Source organism: Passer domesticus, chromosome 31, assembly GCF_036417665.1.
Source record: "Passer domesticus isolate bPasDom1 chromosome 31, bPasDom1.hap1, whole genome shotgun sequence".
Lineage (NCBI taxonomy): Eukaryota > Metazoa > Chordata > Aves > Passeriformes > Passeridae > Passer > Passer domesticus.
In genome coordinates, this window is record NC_087504.1 from 1,633,349 (window position 1) to 1,658,196 (window position 24,848).

At 55.0% G+C, this 24,848-nt stretch overlaps 1 protein-coding gene across 1 annotated transcript; it reads right to left on the reverse strand.

The window, feature by feature from the left end:
• Positions 1–879: 879 nt before the first annotated feature.
• SLC4A8 (solute carrier family 4 member 8) lies at positions 880–24,848 on the reverse strand. The gene is made up of 25 exons (XM_064401018.1): positions 24,664–24,848; positions 19,852–19,933; positions 17,914–18,048; positions 17,397–17,532; positions 16,531–16,691; positions 15,650–15,835; positions 14,206–14,294; positions 13,939–14,096; positions 13,519–13,606; positions 12,658–12,804; positions 12,407–12,498; positions 11,712–11,886; positions 11,339–11,472; positions 10,238–10,483; positions 10,043–10,148; positions 8,870–9,031; positions 8,147–8,260; positions 7,538–7,699; positions 6,751–7,002; positions 4,906–4,974; positions 4,126–4,299; positions 3,139–3,276; positions 2,460–2,557; positions 1,918–2,021; positions 880–1,195 (listed from the first exon to the last, which is right to left on the reverse strand). The coding sequence occupies exons 1-24, from the start codon at positions 24,706–24,708 to the stop codon at positions 1,934–1,936; spliced, it is 3,237 nt and encodes a 1,078-aa protein (XP_064257088.1). The 5' UTR covers positions 24,709–24,848; the 3' UTR covers positions 880–1,195; positions 1,918–1,933.

The following is a 24,848-nucleotide window of genomic DNA, read 5'->3' on the forward strand; positions in this document are numbered from 1 at the left end:
GGATGGAGTTTTGCCCTGCCTGGGGAGGTGGCACCTCCATCCTTACAGAGCAATTCCACATCTTCTTTTCCCCAGCCATTGTCCTCGTGGGGTGGTTCCATGCAGGAAAAGGCTCCCAGATGGGTGGGATCAGCAGGAGCGGCGGTGCCTCTGTCCCAGCTGCGTATTCCAAGAGGCTGGAGTGTGTTCCAAGCCTCCCAAGGGCTGTGGGAGCACCTTTTCCTCTGGAATGTTCTCCCTTCCCAGCTCCACAGCCCCTAGACTCAGCCACACATCCCAGGGGGACACCAGAGCCCCCCAAGCCCCCCAGATGTGGGGAGGACCTTCAGGACCTTCGGGGCTTCCCAGCCTCTCCCTGTGAAACAGCAGGGAAAAGGAGGAGGAAAAGGCACTTCCCACTTCCCTGCCAGCTCCAAAGAGGATTTGCAAGGACAGAGTGAAGGAAAAACCAGAGTCCAGGGAGGTGACAGGAAGGGAAGGGGAGGAACAAGGGCGGGGGTTCTGGGGCTGCAGAGCTCCACATCTCACCTGGCTGCTCCCACCACCAGCGATTTCATTTTTAAGCTTCCCTTATGGTCATTTTGGAGCTGACTAAAAAGGGACATTTCTGGATTTTACCGCTTTCAGGCTGGTGGCAGAGCCCAACAACAACCCTCAAAAAAGATGTGAAAATGGAGCATAGGAAGCTTTTCCTTTGTGTTATCCTGAGTGCTCAGGGGTGGCTCATCCCAGTTTCTGAGGTGCTCCCAATGCTGCCCCACCATGGAGAGCATCCCTCTTGTATCAGTAAGAGACAGAAGTTATCCAAAGGAGGATCCCAAACCAGACCAAAACCCCGGCTGTGAGGAAGGAGAAGGCGCCAGATCCAGCAGGGAATGGTTTTGTACATTCAGAGTTTATATTTGGAAAAGAAAAAAAAAAAAAGAAAAGAAAAGAAAGGAAGGAGAGGAGGAATTCGAGATTAAAAAAATAGAACTGATGGGAAGCGGTAGCGGAGCCTCCACCACTGCACAACACACACACGAGGACACACGAGGCTGGACAACACGGATCCCCGGGACGCAGCAGCCCGGGGAACGGGAAACTCTGCATGGCTTTATGGGACCCCTCGGCTGGGAAACGAGCCGCTCCTCCGTGTCTGCCTTGACACATCCCTGAGTCACTTTCCTGCTCCTCGACGGCAGCGTCGAGGCGCCTAAACGTGGGGATGGGGGGAAAAGAGGGAAACGGGGGGGTAGCATCAGTGGAAGACCCAGAATCAGAGATCCATGGAGTTGTTCAGGTTGGAAAAGGTGTTTAAGATCATCAAATCCAACTGTCAACCACCGTGTTCACCACTGGCCATGTCCCCAGGCGCCACACCCAAGTTTATGGAACTCTTCCAGGGGTGATGGCTCCATCCCTGACCTGGGCAGCTGTGCCAGGCCTTGGACAACATTTCCATGAAGGAATTTTCCCCAGTATCCACCTGAACCTCCCCCAGTCAACTTGAGGCCATTCCCTTTCCTCCTTTCTGTTCCCCAGGAGCAGATCCCAAACCCCCCTAGCTGCCCCCTCCTGTCAGGAGCTGTGCAGAGTCACAGGGTCCCTCCTGAGCCCTTTTCTCCAGGAAAGAGGAAAGGCTGAGCTCCTTCCCAGCTCCCTCAGGAGCTCTCCAGACCTTCCTCCTGCTGCTCCAGCCCTTCTCCAGCTCTGGAGATGCCCCTAGCCCCTCAAAGCCTCTCTGGGTGGAGGCTCCCAGTCTGATCCCAGGATTCCAGGTGCAGCTCCCACCCTTCCCTGCAGAGAGGAGCTGGTGGCCATGGTCCTGCTGCCTGTTCCCAGGAACGTGCCCCTTGCTCAGCAGCTCTGGCAGAGCGCAGGGAGGCCGTGGGCACGTGCTGTCCCCACAAGGCCACGCCACAGCTGAGCCTTTACCTCCTTCCTCCCGGCTTCAGAGCGTTTCTGTGTTCATGGTCAGAGCCTTCCACACCGTGGTCTTGGACATCTCGTCCGAAATGTTGATCTCGGAAGGATCAGCCCTGCAAGGAATATTCCAGATGGTTTTCCATGAGGATGGGTCTGATCCCACCAGGAGCATTGGCAGCAGCCAGAGGAACAGGAGGGCCTGGAAAACCGGAGCTCAGCTGGTGAGGATGGTTTGGCTGGGTGAGGAATTTTGGGAATCAAGGCCCAGAGCTGCAGATCTACAGCTGGTGTTTCCCCCTGCGACCTCTCAGGTGGGAGCAGAAGGGTCTCCAGATCCCAGAATGCCACTGGTGATGTAGTTTTGGGATAAAACAGGAATTATGCAGCCACTATGTGGGGTCAGAGCTCTGCCATCACCTCCTAAATTGCCAGTAAATTGGGATTTTCCCACTAAGATGACTGGGGATAAATGGAGAAATAATAAGTGGAGAAACATGAGCCCAACACTTCCCACTGATCCTGCCAGGGGTCCTGACCTGGGGGGTCTTTACCTGTCACTGCTGGGCTTTGGGGTGTCCACCCTGCTGGTCTTGCCCAGCTTCAGCTGAACAGAATTCGCAGCAGCTGCTTCCATCATTTTCTGGGACTCCTGAAAAGAGACGAGTCAGGTTTTCTCTCCTTGATCCAAGATGGGGAAAATGAAACTCCAGTAAAAACCTGGCAGGCTGCCCTCTCCTCTGACCCACAGCACCTTTAGCAGCAGGTAAAGACCTTCCCCCGTGGGTGTGTTTGGGGTTAGTGACACTGCTGGGAGCAAAACCTCACAGAAATATAGTAATTATTTTTATTATAAGGCTCATTTAAAAATCATAACAATGTCTCTGTTCCAGTGTGAGACTCTCTCAGAATTTAGGGAAAAAGGTTCAGAATGTGGGATCCAGGCTGAGATCTGTTTGACTCGGTTCTGATGTTCCCCAACAGCTGCTGCCCAGAGGAGCTGTGGATTCCCCATCCTTCCCCAGCCTGGCAGTGCCCAAGGCCAGGCTGGACGAGCCTGAAGTACCCTGGCATAGTGGGAGATGTCCCTGCCCACAGCAGGGGTGGCACCGGACGGTTTTAATGTCCATTCCTACCCATTCCATGGCCCCACAGTTCCATGATCGAAGGATGAGCTGTGACAGGAATAGGGAATCTCACAGCCCAGAGGAGATTCCCAGCTCCTGGCGTTACCTCCTCTTCTTTGGCTTCATTTTTGGCATCGTCCAACTTCTTCTTCTTGCTTTCTGGCATGAGGTCATCCAGGAAGCTGAGCTCCCGCTTGGAGAAGCAGAAATCCATCACTTTCCGGACAAAAACGAGAGCCAAAACCTGCAGGAAGGAAAGGGAAGATGGGTGAGGCCAGAGATGGTGCTTCCCATCCCTCCAGGGCTGCGAGCACCGGGAGCAGTGAGGAGCGCCGGGAGCACCAGGAACACCAGGAACACCGGGAATACTGGGAATATTGGGAACACTGGGAATACCTGGGATACTGGGAACACTTGGGAACACTTGGGAACACTGGGAACACGGGGGATACTGGGAACACCTGGGAACATTGGGAACACCGGGAATACCGGAACACCGGGGATACTGAGAACACTGGGAACACTGGGAACACTGGGGATATTGGGAACTTTGGGAACATTGGGAGCACTGGGAATACTGGGAGCACTGGGAACACTGGGAATACTGGGAACACCGGGAATTCTGGGAACACCTGGGATACTGGGAATGCTGGGAACACCAGGAACGCTGGGAACACCAGGAACACTGGGAACACCGGGAACACTGGGAACACCGGGAACACTGGGAACACTGGGAACACTGGGCACATCAGGAACACTGGGGACACCGGGGATACTGGAAATACTGGAAACACTGGGGATACTGGGAACACCGGGGAACACTGGGAATACTGGGAACACCGGGGATACTGGGAGCACTGGAAATACTGGGAACACCAGGGATACTGGGAATACGAGGAACACCAGTAACACTGGGAATACTGGGATCACTGGGAATACTGGGAGCACTGGGAACACAGGGAACACTGGGAACACAGGGAACACCGGGAACTCCGGGAACACCGGGAACTCCGGGAACACCGGGAATACTGGAACCACTGGGAATACTGGGAGCACTGGGAACACAAGGAACACTGGGAACGCCGTCTCTCACCATCATGGGGAAGATGATGGCAGCGCGGGAAGCTTTGATGGCCCAGAGCAGCACGAGGCAGAGCAGCTGGATGAGGGTGAAGAGGTGCACCTTGCGCAGGGGCACATGCCGCAGGTAGATGAAGTCGGGCTGGTGCTTGGCCGGCATCCAGAACAGCTTCAGGCGGTCGAAGAACTGCAGGGAAAAGGGAGCACTGCCACAGCTCCTGCAGCTGCTGAGATGTGGAGGTTTTGGGAGCAAGGAGAAATCCGGGATCCCCTTCTGCTCCTCCTGGGAGCTGCACCTGCTTTCCCTTTGCTCCATCCAAAAACCACCTGGCTTTGCCCACCACATTCTGAATTATTTCAGGTTTTCTCTGGTCAGCATCTCTTGGCCCAGGGAATCCCACAGCAAGGATTCCCACTGGTGGAATTTCCTTCCCTTCACACTGAATTCTGCCAATTCCCATCACCAAACACCAACCTGTCCTAAAGCCTGAAACAGAGAGTGCTGAACTGCCCCTCCCAGTGCTGAACTGCCCCTCCCAGTGCTGAACTGGACTCTCCCAGTGCTGAACTGGGTTGTCCCAGCACTGAACTTGCTTCTCCCAGTGCCCAACTGGGCCCTCCCAGTGCTGAACTACGTTCTTCCAGTGCTGAACTGGACCCTCCCAGCCCTAAAAACTTCCGTAGCCTCCACCCATCAGTCCCTGACAAAAACCACCTAAATTTCCTCCTCTCAGAGACATTTTCTCCCATCCCAAGGCCTTCAGGGAGAGGAAATTCCCCGGAGCAGCTGTACCTGGATTCCTCGGAGTGACGAGACCCCCATGTACAGAAAGACCCCGTAAAGCACTGGCATTGGGATAAACTGGGGAAAAAATGCAATAATTAATGGCTTTCAATTTCATTTGCAGTATTGCCACTCTCTCTCACCACTCCTTTCTCAGGTACTGCCTGAAGATTCCCAGCTTTCCCATGCTGGGTTTTATCCAGCACAGATTTTGTTCTCTGTGTCAGCCTGATCTTTTGATTCATTTCATCAGAATAATCCTCTTTTCCAGAGAGGCTGGAGACAAAGAGGGGATTTCATCCATCAGGACCACATTTCATCTATCTGAGACCTCCTGTGGGGGTAAAAAATTATCTCAAAAAACTCTTGTGGGAATGCATGGAAGTGACATCTCCTTTGAGCCTGGAGTTGGGAATGGGTCTCCTCTGAGCCTGGAGCTGGGATTGTGTCTCCTCTGAGCCTAGAACTGGGATTGTTTGGTGGGAAGAACAGGCAGGGAAGTCTGTGGGGGGAATTCTGAGTGTTGAGCTCCTGGGAATGGCTCCTCCGAGGCTCCTGGGGAAGTTAACTGCAGCCAATAAAGTCCTGCTTCTCTGAAAATGCTAAATTCTAACCCATAGTGGGGGTGGATGTGTAGAGTTTGTGTGGCCATGTCTGGGGAGCAGGGATGGCCCCTGTAAGAAGCTGCTGGAAGTTTCTTCCATGGCTGGCAGATCCAGCTCCAGCTGGCTCCAGGATGGACCTGCTGCTGGCCAAGGAGCAAGGACCCATGCTGGAGCAGTTTGGGGAGAGCTGTCTCCCATGGGATGCACTCAGGATGGAGCAGTTCCTGGAGAAGTTCCTGGAGAACTGTCTCCCCTGAGAGGGACCGATGGGGAAGGCTCCTCTCCCTGAGGAGCAGCTGGAACAATGTGGGATGATCTGACTGAAACCCCCAATCCTGCCTCCCTGGGATGGAGGGGAGGGGAGGGGAGGGGGAGAGGGGGAGGGGAGGGGAGGGGAGGGGAGGAGAGGAGAGGAGAGGAGAGGAGAGGAGAGGAGAGGAGAGGAGAGGAGAGGAGAGGAGAGGAGAGGAGAGGAGAGGAGAGGAGAGGAGAGGAGAGGAGAGGAGAGGAGAGGAGAGGAGAGGAGAGGAGAGGAGAGGAGAGGAGAGGAGAGGAGAGGAGAGGAGAGGAGAGGAGAGGAGAGGAGAGGAGAGGAGAGGAGAGGAGAGGAGAGGAGAGGAGAGGAGAGGAGAGGAGAGGAGAGGAGAGGAGAGGAGAGGAGAGGAGAGGAGAGGAGAGGAGAGGAGAGAGGAGAGGAGAGGAGAGGAGAGGAGAGGAGAGGAGAGGAGAGGAGAGGAGAGGAGAGGAGAGGAGAGGAGAGGAGAGGAGAGGAGAGGAGAGGAGAGGAGAGGAGAGGAGAGGAGAGGAGAGGAGAGGAGAGGAGGAGAGAGATTTTAAGGTTTGGTTTTACTTTTCTGATCCTGCTGTGATTTTATCAGTAGTAAATTTGATTAATTTCCCTAATTCCAGCCTATTTTCTTGTGCGATCTGTCCCTGTCCTTATCTCAAGCCATGAAACTTTGGTCTATTTTCTCTCCCATCCAGCTGAGAAGGGCAGGGATGGACCAGCTTTGGTGGGATCCAGCCAGGATCCCTCTCACTACAGAGGGTCTGGAGGACACCTGGGAATTAAGGGATTTGTTTTGTTTGCTTGGCTTGAGCATCCCAAGCCGGGTCTGAAGGGCTGGAAGTCACTGAGGCTAGTTCCCATTCTGTCTTTGGCATCACCTCCTGGGGGGAGAGAGGCTCTAATTCCACACCCCCTCCCAAACTCCTGTGGGTCACCAGGGGGTTTCCATCCCGCTCTCACCTTGAGCACAGAGGTGAAGAAAACGGAGCAGCCCATGAGCACGAAGATCATCAGGCCAGTGACCCTCTGCTCCCGGATCCCCAAGAACTTGGGCTGCTCGCCTGGCGCGGAGCAGTCGGACTCCACCTTGAGGCTGTTGACGTGGGTGATGGACAGGACCGTGGCGGCCACGAACCAGGGCAGCCCCATCACCGAGCACACCCCCAGCATCACGGCCACCATGAACAGGTCCAGGTGGTACCCACAGCCTTTCTGGGGAGCAAAAACGGAACAGGAGCATCCCTCAGGGACCAGGACAACACCAAGGATGGGGCTCAAACCCTCTCAAACACAAGCCAACTTCTGGAAAATTTAAGTAAGGTTTGAAATAAGAACTGGAATCAAACGTGGATTTGACATCTTGCACAAAAGTCTGGCAGGATCAGACAAAGTGGGTCTGGAAAGTTTGTACCACCTCTGCTTCTCAGAAATAATTTTAAAATGTATTATTCTTTCATTCATAAAGAAATTCCCACCACTTGTAGGTAGGACATGGCTCTGAGTGATCCCTGGAGCTCATTGAGATCCCTTCCCCAGCTGCCACTGACATTTGAAAAAACACCACCCTTCTACACTCCAATATTCACTTGCTGCTCCCAAAAGTTGCCATCCCCTCCCTGTGTCCAGGAGAGCTCCTGCCACACAGCCTGGTCTTATCCCAAACCTTCCCAAAGCATTTGGGACAGGAGCTTGTCCCAGCCCCACAGCCTGAGTGGGGTGGGGAGGGGTGACCCCTGCAGCCCCTCACCTTAAGCCTGTGCTCCTTCCTGTTGACGATGACGGCCGTGATCTGCTGGTCCATGAAGATGAGGATGGTGCAGAGCAGGGCCGGGATGAGCGCGGCCAACACTGTCCACCACGGGTTGGGCCCAATGGGGCTGATGAGCCACCCACGGTCGTCCCTGGTGGGCTGCAACACAGGGCAGGATCAGCCCCCAGCCCAAACCCTTCCCTGGCCTCAGTTCTACTCCATCCCTTTGTCCAAGCATTTCCCATTTCCCTTCGTATCACCCTCTCCCAGGGGGCTTCACAGCGCTGGTGTCATCTGTCCCAGAGTCCCCTCTCCCCTGGTTTTGGGGCTCTCTTCCCAAACAACAGGAAGGAATTAATGCACTTGGATGTGGCAGAAGCTCACACCACCAGCAGCTCCTCCGGCCCAGCCCTGCCCTGCTGGAGATGGTTCTCCTGTCCAGTGTCTGGTTTTGGGGCTGTACCCTGGTTTCCAGGGGGATTGATGCTCTTGGATGTTGAAGAGGAGATGGTTCCACCACCAGCACCTCCTCCAGCCCTGCCTTGGCATCACCTGGTGGCACCTCAGGTGCCAAAAGCCCTCTCCACCAATCCCCAGCCCCGTTACCTTGAACACGTGGGGGACTTGGAGCTTGGGGGACGGGATCCCGATCCCGAGGTCGATGAGCACCATGATGACAATGGTGAGGAACACAGCAAAGTCACTCACTGTGGATCGGACCTGGGGCGAGAAACCAGGGCTGAGAGGGGCCAGGACACAAGGTGGGAAACCTGGGGACACCCAGGGAGTTGGGACTGGTTAATCCCTAAAATCCTTCCACTCTGAGGACATGCAGCCAACTCCCTGGGGTGGACGTTGCTGCCATGTTGGAGATCTGGGGATCTGGCGTGGGACAGTAGAAAGAGTTTAATTAGGGGGAAAATTCAAATTTTAATTCAGACATTAACAAAAATACTAAAAATGAGGAAAGGTGCCACGCTTCTGGGTAAAATGGGAATAAGGCACTGAGGCATCGTTCATTCCTGTTTTTCCATGGCAACTCCTCATTCGAATGCCACTCCAGAAAACGATGCTCAGAAGGGAAAGAGAAATAAATAACTCTGGAAGAGCTGATTTCCCACTGCCTGAGCCAAAAAACATCGCTCTGGAACAGGTCGTGAGGCAGGTGGGGAATGCCACAACCTCTCTGCACTCATGGAAACGAGGGAGGGACATCCAAGGTCGGCGTTTCCCAGCCTGACTGAGCGGTGGCCAATCCCTCAGTGCTCCAGGAATGGCATTTTGGGAAAGGAGCATGGAATCTGTCCTGGGCCACCACCTTCTACCTACTCTGGTTGGGAAGTAACGGCTGGTTTTAAACTTCTTCAACAAACTCGACAGGACAAAGGTGGAGAAGAAGAGGATGCAGCACCAGAAGAGGACATTGGGCGCGTAGGGGCCATTGTGTCCACAGGCAGGTCCATGGAACTCCCCATGCAAAGAGCGACATTCCTGGAGAAACAGAGCATCGGGACACAGAGGAAAACAAGGAGAACGGGGGGGGTTGAGGGTCTTGGTGCAAGATCTGTGACCCTGCAGCTGCCATAGAAGTTATAAATACGAATATATCAATATATTCTAAATATATCAGTATATTATAAATATATAAATATTTATATATTTAAATATATAAATAAATAGAAATATACAGTATAAATATTATTATATTTATAAAATATGTGGGTGTTGATACATAAACAAAAATATTTATATATTTATATAATGTAAATATGGGCAGCAGGAGCTGAACAAGTGACACATGGAGCTGGAATTACACAGAGGGGAGCAGGGGCGGGATGTGGTGGGACACCATGGGCCCACAGCATGTCGTCTGCTCCACCATGGCTGAGGAAAACATTGGAGGGGAAGGAAAAGCTGGAAATTTGAGGATAAAGAAGGACGAGGGAAGGAGGGCTGGGACAACCATGGGGGGAAAAAGAGACAAATTGTAGAGAGAGCAGGGCTCTCAGGACAAGGCCAAAAGGGGCTGGAGATGTCCCAAAGAGCCCCGTCCCACACCTGGGCTCTGCTTCCAGGGACAATCCCTGTGGGGCTGCTCAGACATGCAAATTTACGTGAGACCCTACAGGCAGCAGGGCCTGGAGTCATTTGGAACCAATTAAGGGAGCCAATCACTGCCTTCAGGCAGGAACTTAAGTCCTCCAAATGCTCCAGGTATCAAAGCACTCCCTTTACCCTGACTGAGGTCCCACAGCCCGGCTGAGGAGGACAGTTCTTATCCCCAAGGTTGGGGACAAAGTGAGCTGGACCAGGGGGGCTGGACCAGGGGGGCTGGACACCCCTGGACTCTCCTTCCCAGGACCAAGCAGGCTCAAAGTACTCATGAGATTTAAGCAGGGACTTGTCAGAGCACTTTGAAGCCCAAAGTCACCTGAGGATGGTGGCTTTGGCACCGTGAACGCCCCTGGCCTCCCTGAGGAAGTGGTGGCCCAGGGCACTTACGGTCACGGTGAGGTTTCCCCAGGTGATTCCCGACACAGAGATCCCGTTGCTCCGCCAGAACCGCAGGGTCTCGTTGCTGGGATGAGCTGGGGGCTCACACTTACAGCTGGAGGAGGGAAACCAGGACAGGGCTGAGGGAACAGCGCCAGGACGAGCCCAGAGGCACCTGCTGGGGGCGAGGAGGAGAACACCCACTAATAGATAGTGAGGAGGTCCAGCTTGCTGTGCATGTGCACGGGGAAGGTCTCCCGCAGGTGGCTCAGCTTCTCCAGGGCCTCGTAGATGAAGATGATGCAGATGAGGGAGGCGAAGGCCTCCTCGGTGAAGCGGGTGATGTAGCACACCAGGCAGCTGGCGTCCGTGGCCACCAGCACCACGCAGAAGAACGCGGTCCAGAGCCCGATGCACGTCCGCAGGGACAGATAGGAGAGCGTGTATTCCCTGGAAAACCACAAAACCTCCTGGGGAAAGGCCAGCACAGGCCTCGGAGCCGAGCCTTTCTGCAGAGAAAATTAGGAGCAGTGGGGGTGGGTGTGGAGGTTGCGGGTGGTAATTGAGGTTTCCATGTCCTTGAGGTTGCAGGGTGCAGGTGGAGAAGCCAAGTGTTTAATGAGCATTAATTAACATTGTCTTAATGCCTTGGAGGCCAGTTGAGGTTGTGGAAGGTTCTCCCATGTCCCCCAGAGCCCCGACACCAAAACCAGCTGGGTTTGCCCTGGTCACCCACAGTCAGCTTGGGGGTGAATGGGAAGTTTAATTCCAGTGAGAGGGAATTAAACTTTGGAATCCCACACCAAAGTCACCAAGATGAAAGGACTGTCACAGAAAAGAGCTATTTCTCAGGAAAAGCTCCTACTTGTTCAATAAAATCCCCAAAACTCAAAATACTCCAATTGAACTACATGGATATTTGGGCAAAATCTATTTCTTCTTCCAACAAAAACCGGGTTTAAAAGTTTTGTACTCAGTGGAAAACAAACCCTCTGTCACTCCCAAACCAGAGGGATTTGTCTCACCTTCCTTGGGCATCCATCCAGAGCCTCTGGTTCCTCCTCCTCCCACTGTTTCATTACAACCCTAAAATCCCAAAATTACCCCAAGCCAAAAATCCCAAATTACTCCCAAGCCCAAGGACTCTCACCCTTCCTGTGCGACAGCAGCAGCAGGAGACCTCTGTGACCCAGCAAACAACTTAAATCTGACAAATCCCACCGAGAAAATGAGAAGAAAAATATCTTCTCCCTGCCCAAGAAAAAAAAGTATTTCCCCCAGAAGAACAGAAGACAAACATCTCACTTGCAGAATTTGTAGAGAATCTTCTCAAAGACCAGGACAGGTCCAGTGCTGCCGAGGATGGTGAGGGGTTGGCCAGCAAAGAGAGAATAAACCACGCCCGTCATGGATGCTCCCAGCAGTGACTCCATGGCACTCTGGCAGGGAAGAGAGGGAGCAGGGAGTAAATCAATCATTCGGGATAAACTCCCCCCAGAAAACCCAAAGGAAGTTCACAGCAGCAAAAGGATTTCCTAGGTTATGGAGCGGGTTGGGTTGGCAGGGGCTGGTTTGGGCTCCAAACACTCCCCACGAGCAGGGACACTTCCCACCAGTCCAGGGGGTCCTTCTGGGGCGTTCCCCCCTCCCCGCGCTCCCTACAGAGACAGGAGCTCACAATGTGGCCGTGGGTTGCCTCCCCCAGCAGTCCCCCGAAGGTGATGACGGGGGACATGCAGGCACAGTAAAGGAACAGGAAGGACGCCAGGCACTGCAGGCTCAGACCGTCCCTGAAGTCACTCCAGAACCACGGCGCCTTGCGCTTCACGTCCAGCACCAGACCTCCAAAGAGCCTGCAGGGAGGGAAGACCAGGCTGTTCTCTTGGGAGATCATGTTTGGTTTCCTTTGGCCAGAAAATGTCTTCACCTGGAGGTGTTTCCAGACCTGTCCCCACTCCAAAGCCAGGAAACCCCAGTGTGTTGATGCTGGGGCTGGGCCCACCTGCCCAGGTGTCCCCCCTGCCCAGATCTCCCACCTTCCCAGACCTCCTCCTTGTCCAGAACTCACACCTTCCCAGACCTTCTCACTGCCCAGGTGTCCCCCCTGCCCAGATCTTCCACCTTTCCAGACCTCCCTGCCCAGACCTCCTCCCTGCCCAGATCTCCCACCTTCCCAAACCTCCTCCTTGTCCAGGTGTCCCCCCTGCCCAGATCTCCCCCCTGCCCAGACATCCCCTCTGCCCAGCCCAGGGGACCAAGGACATGCAGCCCTTCCACTGAACCAGGTGACCCCAAAAGCTGCTGGAAGGGGAGGTGCCTGCTCAGATTTTGGGTGCAAAACAGAAGGCGGCCCCAAACTGGGAGAGCTCCCACCTCCCAGTCCGCTCCAGTTCAGGACCGCTGTGTTTCTCTGGTTTGCTGTGGGAAGAACTCTCATCCAGAGCTCCTGGCATCTTCCTCTTTTCCTGTGAGCACGGAATTCAGCTCAAAACTGGCATTGTTCAGGTATTTTATCAACAACCAGCTTGTTGTGCTCCTGGCCTGGGTGTGGCTGTGCCAAACTGGGAATTCCAAGTTTACCAGAATTTGGGGTGTTGTGCTGCCTTTCCCCTTGCAGCACCCACCTGGGAGGGGACGTTTTTGGGGGGCTCGATTCGGATGGATGGGTCCCACTCTCCTGGTGGCAACACCGTGACCTGATCCAGGAACTCGTCGATGCCAGCCACGAGGTCAGCCCGGTCCTTGGCTTTGTAGGCAACATCGTGGAAAACCTGCCCAGAGGAGACCCCCAGGTGAGGGCACAACCCACCCCAGGTGTCCTCACCTGGGCAGCTCCCCTTTGGCTATGGCAGGATCATCTTCCCCAAATCCCCTGCTGGAAATGGCAGCTGGAAACGTTCTGGGAGAAAACTTCACCCAGTGCAAATTCCTGGAGAAAACATCACTTGGTGCCAAGTCCTGACAGAAACCTTCAGCTGGTGCCAAATCTCCTGCTGGAAATGGCAGCTGGAAATGTTCCCCCAGCAAGAAGAATCTGGGCATTGTGGTGCTTGTAATCATCTCCTCCATGAGGTCACTGTCCCTCACGGCTTTGAGGAGAAGTTCTACCACCCTGGCAATGCCAGCCCTGGGATGGTGCCAGCCCTGGACGTGGGGAGGATGAGGTGCAGGATGAATCCCGGGTGGGATTTCAGCCCTGCCCTCCATAGCCACACTGGAGATGCTGCCTTAAAGGGGAGAAGTTCTTCTGGCTCGGGCAATGCCACCACTGGGGACAACGTCCTGGGTACCCCGTAGGGAAGGATGGGGTGTAGGATGCACCCAGAGGGGATTTCAGCTCCCAGGATTTGGGGTGATGTAAATCTGCCTGGTTTGGGGTGTGAGTGAAGGGCTGGGACAGCAAATCCTCTTCCTCGCTGCTCTAGGGACAGGGAATGGTGAAGAACCCCAGAAGTGACCCCGAGATCCCTCTTATCTCATCACACCTCATCCGTCATGGTGGTGGCCATGGACCTGCCGATCTCGTGGTACTGATGGGCTTTTCCTCCTGGCCCCAGCAGAACAAACAGGAACCTGGACAAGGAAAACCAAACTGAGAGAGGGGAATGTGGCTTCACTCCAAGAGCACCCAGGGAAACCCCTGGGACCTCAAGGGGAAACATGTTGGCTCCCTGCCTCCTCCATGGGTTGAATTGCTCACCAAAACCAATCACAATTCTCATTTTAGGGCCAATTTCATTGAAATTAGTCCATAGGTTTCAAAGATCCAGCAGGGAAGGGAGGAAGGTGAGGAGCAGCATGGGAGAAACATGCAGCTCCCACTTGTTCCCTTGGGCCCCAAATCATGGGGCGATTTCGGGTGGGTTTGGGGTTTTTTAAAATAAAACTCTGCTTTTCCTTCAGACCTTGTTGGGATGGGAACTTCTGTCATTCCCGACAGGAGCACAGCCGGGGTCAGGCGGACAAAGGCCACGAGGGGCTGGTGGAGGAAATCCAGCTCTCCCACCAGCACGTTGGACGCCTCTGCTCCACTGGGGATCTTCTTCATGAAGTGTAGCTCCGCCTGGGCAGGACCAGCCATTCTCAGGGAATCCCCCAAAAACAAAGCCCTCAGGACCCCCCGGAGTCTCTCTCACCCCCCTGGAGGAGTGGGAGAGGTGCAGGGGTCTCACCTTGCTCAGGTCCATGGCACTGGTCTCAGGGGTCACCCCATTTTTAGCTTCTGCAGTGGTGGGAGAAGGGTGAGGGGTGAGGGTTTGGGCTGGGAGGGAAGAGAAAGACACTCAGAAAGGGAGGAAAGAGGAGTTGGGATGTTTGTTATTTGCCAGAACAAGTCATATGGGGACAAAGTAATCCAGAAACCCCCATCTGGTGCCAACACCTGGACAAACCTTCAGCCAGTGTCAAATCCCTGGAGAAACCTTCACCTCAGGCCAAAGACAGGCAGAAGACCTCACCTGGTGCTAAAGCCTTGGGAGAAAACTTCACCCAGTGCAAATTCCTGGAGAAAACATCACGTGGTGCCAAATCCTGATAGAAACCTTCAGCTGGTGCCAAATCTGACAGAAACCTTCACCCAGTGACAATATCCTCCAGAAACCCTCACCTGGTGCTGAAAACTGGCAGGAACCCTCACCTGGTGCCAAATCCCTGGAGAAACCTTCACCTTGTGGTAAAGCCTGGCAGAAAACTCCAGCTGGTGCTAAAACCTGGCAAAAACCTCACCAGGCTCCAAGCCCTGAGGGACCTCACCTGGTAGCTGCAGAACCTCACTTGGCTCCAAACCGCACAGAATCTCACCAGCTCCAAACCCCTGCAGGATCTCACCTGGCTCCAAATCCTAAAGAACCTCACCTGGCTCCAAACCACACAGAACCCCATCTGGTTCCAAACCACACAGAACTACACCAGGCTCCAAGCCCTGGAAGACCTCATCTGGTGGCTGCAAACCCTGCAGAACCTCACCTGCCTCCAAACCTTGCAGAACCTCACCTGGTTCCAAACCCTACAGAAACTTACCTGGCTGCAAACCACACAGAACCTCACCTGGTTCCATAACCCGCAGAACTCACCTGACTGCAAACCCCTGCAGAACATCACTTGACTCCAAATCCCACAGAAACTCACTTTATACCAAACCCTGAAGAACCTCATCTGCCTCCATACCTTGCAGAACCTCACCTGGCTCCAAACCCCACAGAACCTCACCTGATTCAAAGTCCCACAGAACCTCACCTGGCCCCAAACCCTGCAGAACCTCACCTGGCCCCAAACCCTGCAGAACATCACCTGGCTCCAAACTCCTGCAGGATCTTATCTGGCTCCAAACCCTACAGAAACTTACCTGGCTGCAAACCACACAGAACCTCACCTGGCTACAAACGCCTGCAGAACCTCACTTGACTCCAAAACCCACAGAACCTCACCTGGTTCCATACCCTACAGAACCTCAGTGCCTCCAAACCCTGCAGAACCTCACCTGGCTCCAAACCCCACAGAGCCTCACCTGACTCCAAGCCCTGCAGAACCTCACCAGGCCCCAAACCCCTGCAGAACCTCACTTGACTCCAAACCCCTACAGAAGCTCACCTGGCTCCACACCCCACAGAGCCTCACCTGGCTTCTCAAGCAGGTGCAGGTCCTGTTTCTTGCTGACATCAGCAAAGGAGCGCACGATGGGCAGGAGGTTGTTCCTTTTCCTCTCGTTCTGGTGGTGGTGCTTCTTCAGCAGCACCTCCCGCACCTTGGCCCGCGTGCGCTCGTCGAACTCCGGCGACGGCTCCTGCTGGGCCAGGATCAGGTCTGGTGGGACAGGGACAGAGGTCAGAGCATGAGCCTGCCCTGCCACAGCCACTCTGCCCTTAAAGCCCTGAACCCCGGCGTGTGAAGGGAAAATGAAATCAGAGTGATGGGAGGAAATGGCTTGGAGCGAGTCATTACTGAACAAGGGTCAGCTCTTAGGGGGAGTCAAAGAGCCAGGTCCCAAAATACTCAAAAATGTGCAGGACGTTCCCCTTCTTTGCTGCAGAATATTCTCCTTTTTACTGTGGAAAATTCTTCTTTTACTGCTGAATATTCTCCTTTTTACTACAGAATATTCTCCTTTTTACTGTGGAATAATCTCCTTTAACTGCAGAATATTCTCCTTTTTCCTGCAGAACGTTCTCCTTTTTCCTGCAGAATATTCTCCTTTTACTGCAGAATATTCTCTTTTTTCCTGCAGAACATTCTCCTTTTTTCTACAGAATATTCTCTTTTTTGATGCAGAACATTCTCCCTTTTACTGCAGAACATTCTCCTTTTTCCTGCAGAATATTCTCCTTTTTCCCGCAGAACTTTGCTCCAGTCTCTCTCCAACCCAAAAATCACTTTCCAAAGGACCACACATTGCCAGCAAGAGCTGCACACCCAAACCCCACTCCCACCCTGGAACCCCACCAGGCCAGCTGGGAGCCCCAGCCCCAGGACAGGATTTCCCTGGATTCTCCCCACGGTACCGGCGATGTCCTCGACGCTGGTGGCGCGCACGTCCAGCAGCACGGTCCCGTTGATGATGCAGCTGCGCAGCTCGAAGAGGCTGTGCAGGGACAGCGTGGCCACGTAGGGTTTGCTCCAGCGCTCGCCCCCGTCCTCCACGTCCTCCTCAAACTTCAGCCACCTGTGGATTTGGGGTGGGATCAGCCAGGAAAAACGAGCTCCAGCCCCGTAGCCTCTCGGATAAAAGTGTGGAGTGGCTGGAGGAGGTTCCTGCAGCTGGGAAAGTTCCTCGTCCCAGGGAACAGGGACTCCTCTGCCACCGCAGCTGGCAGCAGGGATCACGGAATCCTGGAATGCCCTCAGCTGGAAGGGACCCACAAGGATCACAGAGTGCAGCCCCTGGCCCTGTGCAGGACATCCCAACAATCCCACTTAGAGCTGTCCCTGACCTCTGGAAACATGGAATCATGGAATGTGCAGAGGTGGGAGGGACCTATGAGGATCACACGCTCATGGAAACTCTGGAATTAGAAGGGACCCATGATGACCATCAAGTCCAACTTCTGGCCCAGGATAACCCTGAAAATCCCACTGATCCCCAAACCCCAATGTCCAAGCATTTCCTGACCTCTAGAACCATGGAATCTCCTAACTGGGAAGAGACCAACAAAGATCATCAAGTCCAATCCCTGGCCCTGCCCAGACACCCCAAAATCCCACCTTGTCCCAGAGAGCTTTGTCCAAATGCTCCTGGAGCTCTGGCAGCCTTGGGGCTGTGGCCATTCCCTGGGGAGCTGTTCCAGTAGGGGAAGAACCAGGTTCCAACCTAAACCTCTTCTGACCCAGCTTCCTGCCATTCCCAAATAAATCCCAGGGATTTATTTACCTGGCTGTCTCCTTCCACTCGGCATCTTCGCCCTCCTTCACACAGATCTCATCCAGTTCCGTGAACAAGTCATGGGGGACGTGCTGCTCGTCCTCCTCCGTGCCCAGGATGAACTGCACCCGCTGGGATGGGGTGTCTGGGGACAGGAGGAGATCCCCATCCCATTACTGAGCCTGGATCCTTCCTGGCATGCTCACATTCCAGTGGCATCACACTGGGACCAGTCCAGCCATAAATGCTGGCCCCTCTCCCACGGCTCCCTCTGGGCTCTCACAGGGAAGGTGGAGCCTCCATCCCAGGCTCCATAAGGATGGGCTGCTTTCCTTCCCCACACCTCCACTTTTACACCAGGATCCCAAAATCATTATGGATTTAACTCCAAAACCAGAGAAAAGTTTGGGAAAAGGGAAGTCTTGCTAAAAACAAAAACCCACTTTTCCTCGGTAGAACAGCCCCACAAAGTGCCCACAGGGACCTGGCTGGGAAGTGCCGTGGTGGCCACCCCAGCAGGACTTACAGTGGTATCCCTGCTCAGCGGGCACCGGCTCCTTCTCCCGCTCCCGCTTCCGGTGCTTCTGGCTGTGGGCGCGGTGGTGCCGGTGGCCCTGGCGCACCAGCGGCATCCGCACGCCCACGTACAGGGTCCGGTGGCCTGGGAAAACGGGGAGGTGGCAACGATTGGGGGCTCAGCCACCCCAGGAGGAGCCAGGGAAGCTTCTCAGTGGAAAGGGACCTGCAAGGTTCATCCAGGACCCACAGGACACCCCAGAAATCCCACAGCGACTTCCCTCCATGTAAATGTCAGCGAATCCCTGACTCCCACAGACTTGTCCTTTTTTCCAAGCCTGTTTTACTCAGGCTTTACACCAATGGATGGTTTGGGGTCACCTAAATATGCCCTGAGAGCAACAAAACCCTTCTCGAATTCCAGCTTGGGCTGGACAACACCACCACCACCAACCCTCAGATTTGCTCATTAAACAGGAGATAATACAATAATTATAGTTTTGAAATCTTTTTGTGGCAGAAGGTGACAAGGAAAGATAAAAGGAGCCCCATGACAATGAACTCCAGGAGGAAAACAGGGACTCTGCACCACATCAAATGATTCTCCTGCCCTCTCCAAGCCAGGAGCAGCTGCTGTGGGAAAAGCAGATGGGAATTATCCAACCCCATGGACACATTTCTCACCGGGGCCTCCACCAGGGCTTTAAAAGCCATCACATTAAAAAACAAATCAATAATTTGTCGTTTAAGCAAGAACCACAACAGGTTTTGCTGCCCTTGATGTGACACCAGGCAAGGGACATTGCAGGGACTTTTCTTTTTAACCAGGGCCTGGTGGCTCCTCCAGCAGGATCTCAGCAGGATTCCAGCATGATCCCTGCAGAAACCCAGCAGGATCCCAGCAGGATCTCAGCAGGATCCCAGCAGGAACCCAGCAGGATCTCAGCAGGATCCCAGCAAGATCCCTGCAGAAACCCAGCAGGATCCCAGCAGGATCCCAGCAGGATCCCAGCAGGAACCCAGCAGGAACCCAGCAGGAACCCAGCAGGATCCCATCACAATCTCCCAGCAGGATCCCAGCAGGATCCCATCATGATCCCCCAGCAGGATCTCAGCAGAATCCCAGCAGGATCCCAGCAGGATCCCATCACAATCTCCCAGCAGAATCCCAGCAGGATCTCAGCAGGATCCCAGCAGGATCCCATCATGATTCCCCCAGCAGGATCTCAGCAGGATCCCAGCAGGATCTCAGCAGGAACCCAACAGAATCTCAGCAGGATCTCAGCAGGATCCCTGCAGGAACCCAGCAGGAACCCAACAGAATCCCAGCAGGAACCCAGCAGGATCTCAGCAGGATCCCATTATGATCCCCCAGCAGGATCCCTGCAAGATCTCAGCAGGAACCCAGCAGGATCCCAGCAGGATCCCAGCAGGATCCCAGCAGGATCCCCCAGCAGGATCCCTGCAGGATCTCAGCAGGAACCCAGCAGGATCCCTGCAGGATCTCAGCAGGATCCCATCATTATCCACCAGCAGGATCTCAGCAGGAACCCAGCAGGATCTCAGCAGGATCCCAGCAGGATCACCCAGCAGGATCCCAGCAGGATCTCAGCAGGATCCCAGCAGGATCTCAGCAGGAACCCAGCAGGATCTCAGCAGGAACCCAGCAGGAGCTCAGCAGGATCTCAGCAGTAGCCCAGCAGGAACCCAGCAGAATCCCATCATGATCCCCCAGCAGGATCTCAGCAGTAGCCCAGCAGGAACCCAGCAGAATCCCATCATGATCCCCCAGCAGGATCTCAGCAGGAGCCCAGCAGGAGCCCAGCAGGATCCCATTATGATCCCCCAGCAGGATCTCAGCAGGAACCCAGCAGGATCCCTGCAGGATCTCAGCAGGATCCCAGCAGGAGCCCAGCAGGAGCCCTGCAGGATCCCAGCAGGATCTCACCTTCCAGCTCCTCCTTCTCATAGTGGATGTTGACCACGTTGCTCGTCCTGCCCTGGTCAATCACGGCCTCCTCGTCGTGTCTCTAACAAGGAGAAGAAGGGAAAATTTGGGGATGGGTCTGTGGAGCTGCCTCCACCCTCCCAGTCCACCCGCCATTCCATGAGCATCACAGCTTCTCCTCCAGGCAAAGCCCAAGAAACAAGGACCTGTGGAAGGTTCTTTTCCCAATCCCAAATAAACCCATCCACATTGTACACGATGGGAGTCTGGAAGGGTTACTATGGGGGGAGAGGGACTTCAGACCCAAATTTGAGCACTTCAGACCTAAAAATACCCAACCAACTGCCTGCTTTCTTTTTGTGGTTCCTTTCGTAAAAAAGAAAAAATACACAGGGGGAAAAGAGCCACTGTTGGTCCCAGAGTGGCTCCTGCAGGACTCCCTGGGTGGCTCTTGGCCACAGGACATGGACACCAATGACCTCCAAAAGCCTTCAAGGTCCTGCAGAGGCCCGGGCTCGCCTTGGTGCGAGTTCTCCATGGAAAACAGCATTTTTCATCTTTTAATTGAGATTTCTGAGCAACCTGGGCTCGTGGGAAGTATCCCCGTCTATGGAAGAGGGGTGGAGCAGGATGGTCTGAGGGTTTTCCAACCCAAACCATTCCATGATTATTTTATGCTTCAAATACTAAAGGAAAGAATCACCACTGCTCACCTTCCCCTTCCTTGTGCTCCTAGACAATCCAAGAAAACCAAAATCCCATCATCTGTGCAAACAAACACCCTGCATGCCCAACAACCCATATTTTCCATCAGTTTCCCAATTATTCCTCATTTAAAGGCTCAAAGAGAAGTTTTGGGATGACTGAGTGGATGAGGTTCAACCTCGCCTTGATGCCATCACAGAGACCAAAAATGATTCAAACAACAAAAACCACACCCAGATTTCAATTCCTGAAAGTGAAGGTGGAAAAGGAGCAAAATCCTGAGGGAACTGGGGGAACTGGTGGGGCTGCTGCATGAAATTCCAGGAGCAAGAGCTCCCCTGTGCCCAGGGAACCAGCTCAGAGCAGCCACAGGTGCAATCTGTAAGGAAAGTTTCCAACACCACTGGGCAGACGCTGCCCTTGGATTGATAATGGTGCCATGAGGTTATTGGAAAATGGAGAGTAAATAATGGGTTATGATTTCAGCTGGAACAACTGGATTTGGGGGAATCTGCTCCCCCAAATTCCCACTTTAACCAACGGATGGAAAACCTTCTGGTCCCTCCCAGGCACTGGTGAGTTTGATGAGGAAGAGGAGCAAACATTCCTGCTGTGAATGACTGCTGGTCCCTGAGCACTAATTCCAGAGTTCACTGTCGCTCCCTCTGCCTGCTCCTGGAGTTGCCCTCCCCAGGTTGCCCAGCAGCTGGATTTTCCTGCGCCAGTGGCTCTCTGTCCTCGCTCCAGTGACATCCATCACCACCCTCCTGCCCTTCCCAGCACCCTGCTCCCTCCAGAGCCACCAAAAGGGACTAAACCCCAACCCTGGAAAAGGCATGGGGTGAATGGGCAGCATAAATCACAATTTAAAATGGGAGTTTTAATTAAATGGCAAATTTGAGCACCGCTGTGGCAGTGGGAGTAAACAGGGATTTGGGAGGGGCAGATTCAAACCTCCCGTTGGTGACACAGGCAGCCTCTTTCTCCCCAAAAATGCACTTTGTCAAACCTCGCCTCCTGCACCAGCAGGATTTGGGGGAGTTTTCCCTCCATCAGGGGGATCCCAGCCCCCAGCAGAGCCCCTGGGATTCTCCCAGAAAGGGTCACTTTGTCACTGCTGTGACCTCGTGGGTCCCTTCCCATTCAGGCCATCCCTTCATCCTCGTGTCAGTCCCCGGTTTTGGGGGACTCTGGATGGATCAGGGGGTCAGATTCCCTCAGGACAAGGTGGCACCCAGTGTCCCTCAGCTCCAGAGACAAAAAGGGACAGGATCAGAATCCAGGGTGCCAACCCAGGGATTATTTACACTCTCCAAAACTCTGCACACTCAGAAAACACAGTGGAGGGGAAGAATCCAGCTCTGGTTTATGGAAAATTCTGTGAAATGGGGTGAAAACACCACATCCTGCCCGGGAAAGGACAATCAGCATTTGGGTGGATTTTAAACCTGAATTCCAAAGAACAAGTGAGGTACAAACTGTCAGGAAAAGAAACATCATGGGCAGGGCTGGTTTCCATCCAAATTTCCTGCAGAAAGTCAGAGAATTCCTGAAAGGTCTCGCTTTGGCACAAGCCCCATCCCTTGGGGGATCCTCATCAGCCAGAGCCAGTCCTGCCACGGGACAGAGGCTCTGGACAAGCCCCATTTTCCCTCTCCTCGCTCTCCAGCTCTGCCTGACTTCCCCAGAACCCTAATCCGGCTTCTCCATCCTCCAGACTCGTTTGCTTTAATGAGCTCCCTCCCGGCGCCGCGGACTCAAAGGTCACCTGCCCGGAAAGGTGACCCGGGTGTCAAATGACCCGGCCGGGGAAGGTGACACCGAGGGCTGGCCAGGGAAAATCCAAGCTCGGAGCCCCACTGCGGGTTATTAACCAGGATTGAGGCTCCAGGAGCTTTAGGAGGGGCAGGTGGGCACCTGTGGGTCCAGGGATGCTCTGACATCCCGAAATCACACCGAGGGAAAGGCTCCCCCTCCAAACTGCCCCAGTCCGGGCACTCAGACTGGGAGGGGCTGTTCCCCGAGGACATTCGGGGCATTTGAGGATTTATGGCCGTGGAGCCGTGGGTTGGGGTTGGGATGGAGCAGGAAGGGGATGGCTCCACAGCAGGGGTTATCCCAGGATGCCTGGATGGGTGCCAGCCTTGCCTCTCCATCCTCTCCACTGCCAACAGCCTGGGAACCATCAAATCATCCAAACTGGGCTGGGAAGGGGATGCTGAGCTTGGCATCGCTCAGCCTGGAGTCTCAGAGCAGCCAGAGTTGTTTCAATTTGCTGTTTTCTAAGGAAAAACCTCAATTTGGCTGCCTGGGAGTTGTTTTCAGGGGAGACTGAAAGGAATTGTTGCTACTAGGAATGAAATCAGGAATGGCTGGAGCAAGGCAGGAAAACCCATTTCCATCCCCCTCCATGTCACCAGCTCAGTGTGTCCTGTCCCCTTCTCCAAATCCATATTTTGTTGGGATTTTGTGTCCCCCAGAGAGATCTCTGGGGGTTCTGCCTCAGTTTCCCCGACTCCCTGCAACTCCTCAGGTTAGGGAAGAAAAGCTCCTGCTCTGGGGGTGTTTTGGGGTAATTGAGGAGGAGGAAAAGCCCCAAGCAGAGGCTCAGGAGCAGCCCTGAGCCCCCTTGGCCCCCAGCCCAGGGCACACCAGGAGCAGCCACCAGCAGCGCTTGGGAGGATTGATGTCACTCACCAAGACAGAGGTGAGTGACATCAATTAATTAATAATTAATTAACAACTGACACACTGTTCTGATGGGATGAGGGTGACAGGGGGGACCTGGGGACTGCTGAGGTGGCAGAGAGACCCCCCCTCACCCCTCACCATCTCCCTCCTGCTGCACAAAGCCCTGGGGTCCCCCGGGCCGTGTCACCCCCAGGGACCCCTCTGGCTGGCACTGGGGGAGGGGACAGGTCTCGGACCCCCAAAATGGGGCTGGGGAGGGTCACAGCCAGGACATCGCCAGGACACGATGGTCACCAGGGCAGGGGGACAGAAACTCCGTTCACGCTGTCATGTCCGGGCAGATTCATTAATTCCCAGCCTCTCATTAATTAATTCCCGCCTGCCGTGGTCACCCAGAGCAGCTCTGGCCGCCCCTGTGGGGGCAGGGCAGGGGGACAGGGACAAGGAGACGCTGAAAGAGGGGACAGCCCAGGTGTCCCCTGCCCCGTCCTGCCCTGGGCACAACCCCTGAGACCCCAAATGGCAGGGCTGGGACAGGGGACAGGGACGGGGGACAGTGACAGGGGACAGTGTGGGGGACAGGGATGGGGGACAGTGACTGGGGGACAGTGATGGGGGGACAGTGATGGGGTGGGACTGACGGGGAGGACAGTGACAGGGGGAGAGTGACGGGGGTCAGACAGGGGACAGTGAGGGGGTGGCAGTGACAGGGGGACAGTGACAGGGGGACAATGACAGAGGGACAGTGATGGGGGACAGTGATGAGGGGTGGCAGTGATGGGGGACAGTGATGGGGGGACAGTGACAGGGGGAAAATGACAGAGGGACAGTGTGGGGGACAATGACAGAGGGACAGTGATGTGGGACAGTGATGGGGTGGGACTGACAGGGAGGACGAACAGTGACGGGGGGACAGTGACAGGGTGGCAGTGACGGTGGGGACAGTGACACGGGGGGGGGGGACAGTGATGGGTGGCAGTGGCGGGGGGCTCTGCGGGGACAGTGGCCTTTGTCTCCTCTCCAAAGGGCCGATCGGGGGAGGGGGCAGGAGGGAGGGAGGCACATGCACATGCAGATGCAGAGGAGGAGCCGGGGGGGCCCGGCGAGGACCCCCCAGCAGGCCCCACGCAGGTGCCCTTCCCCCCCCTTCCCCTCCCTCCTGCGCCCACCTTGAGCCCCTCTCTCCCCCCCTTTCAAAGGCCGGACCCCCACACCCCCCGCACCCCAATTCACGGACACCTCCCCCCCCCCGCGATGCCCTTCACCCCCCCTCCTTGCCCCCCCCCTTGCAGATTCCTCCCCTCCCCGCCCCCCCGCTCCCCTTTCCCCCCCCCCTCGGTCGGAAATGCCGCAGTGAAGCAGCCACGGAGCATCCTCCGGCCGGCCCGGGGGCACCGGGCACCCCCCAGCCCGCACCTGGTAGCTGAGGATGCCATCGGGCTCGTTGCTGCCGGCGGGCATGGCTGGGCCCGGGCACCCCCCCGGGGTGGGGGCCAGGGGGGGCCGCCGGCTGCAGCGCCGGTGCCGCTCACACCGGCTCCGGCATCGCCCGGTGCCGGGGCCAAACCCCGCCCAGGCCGGCGGCAGCAGCAGCAGCAGGA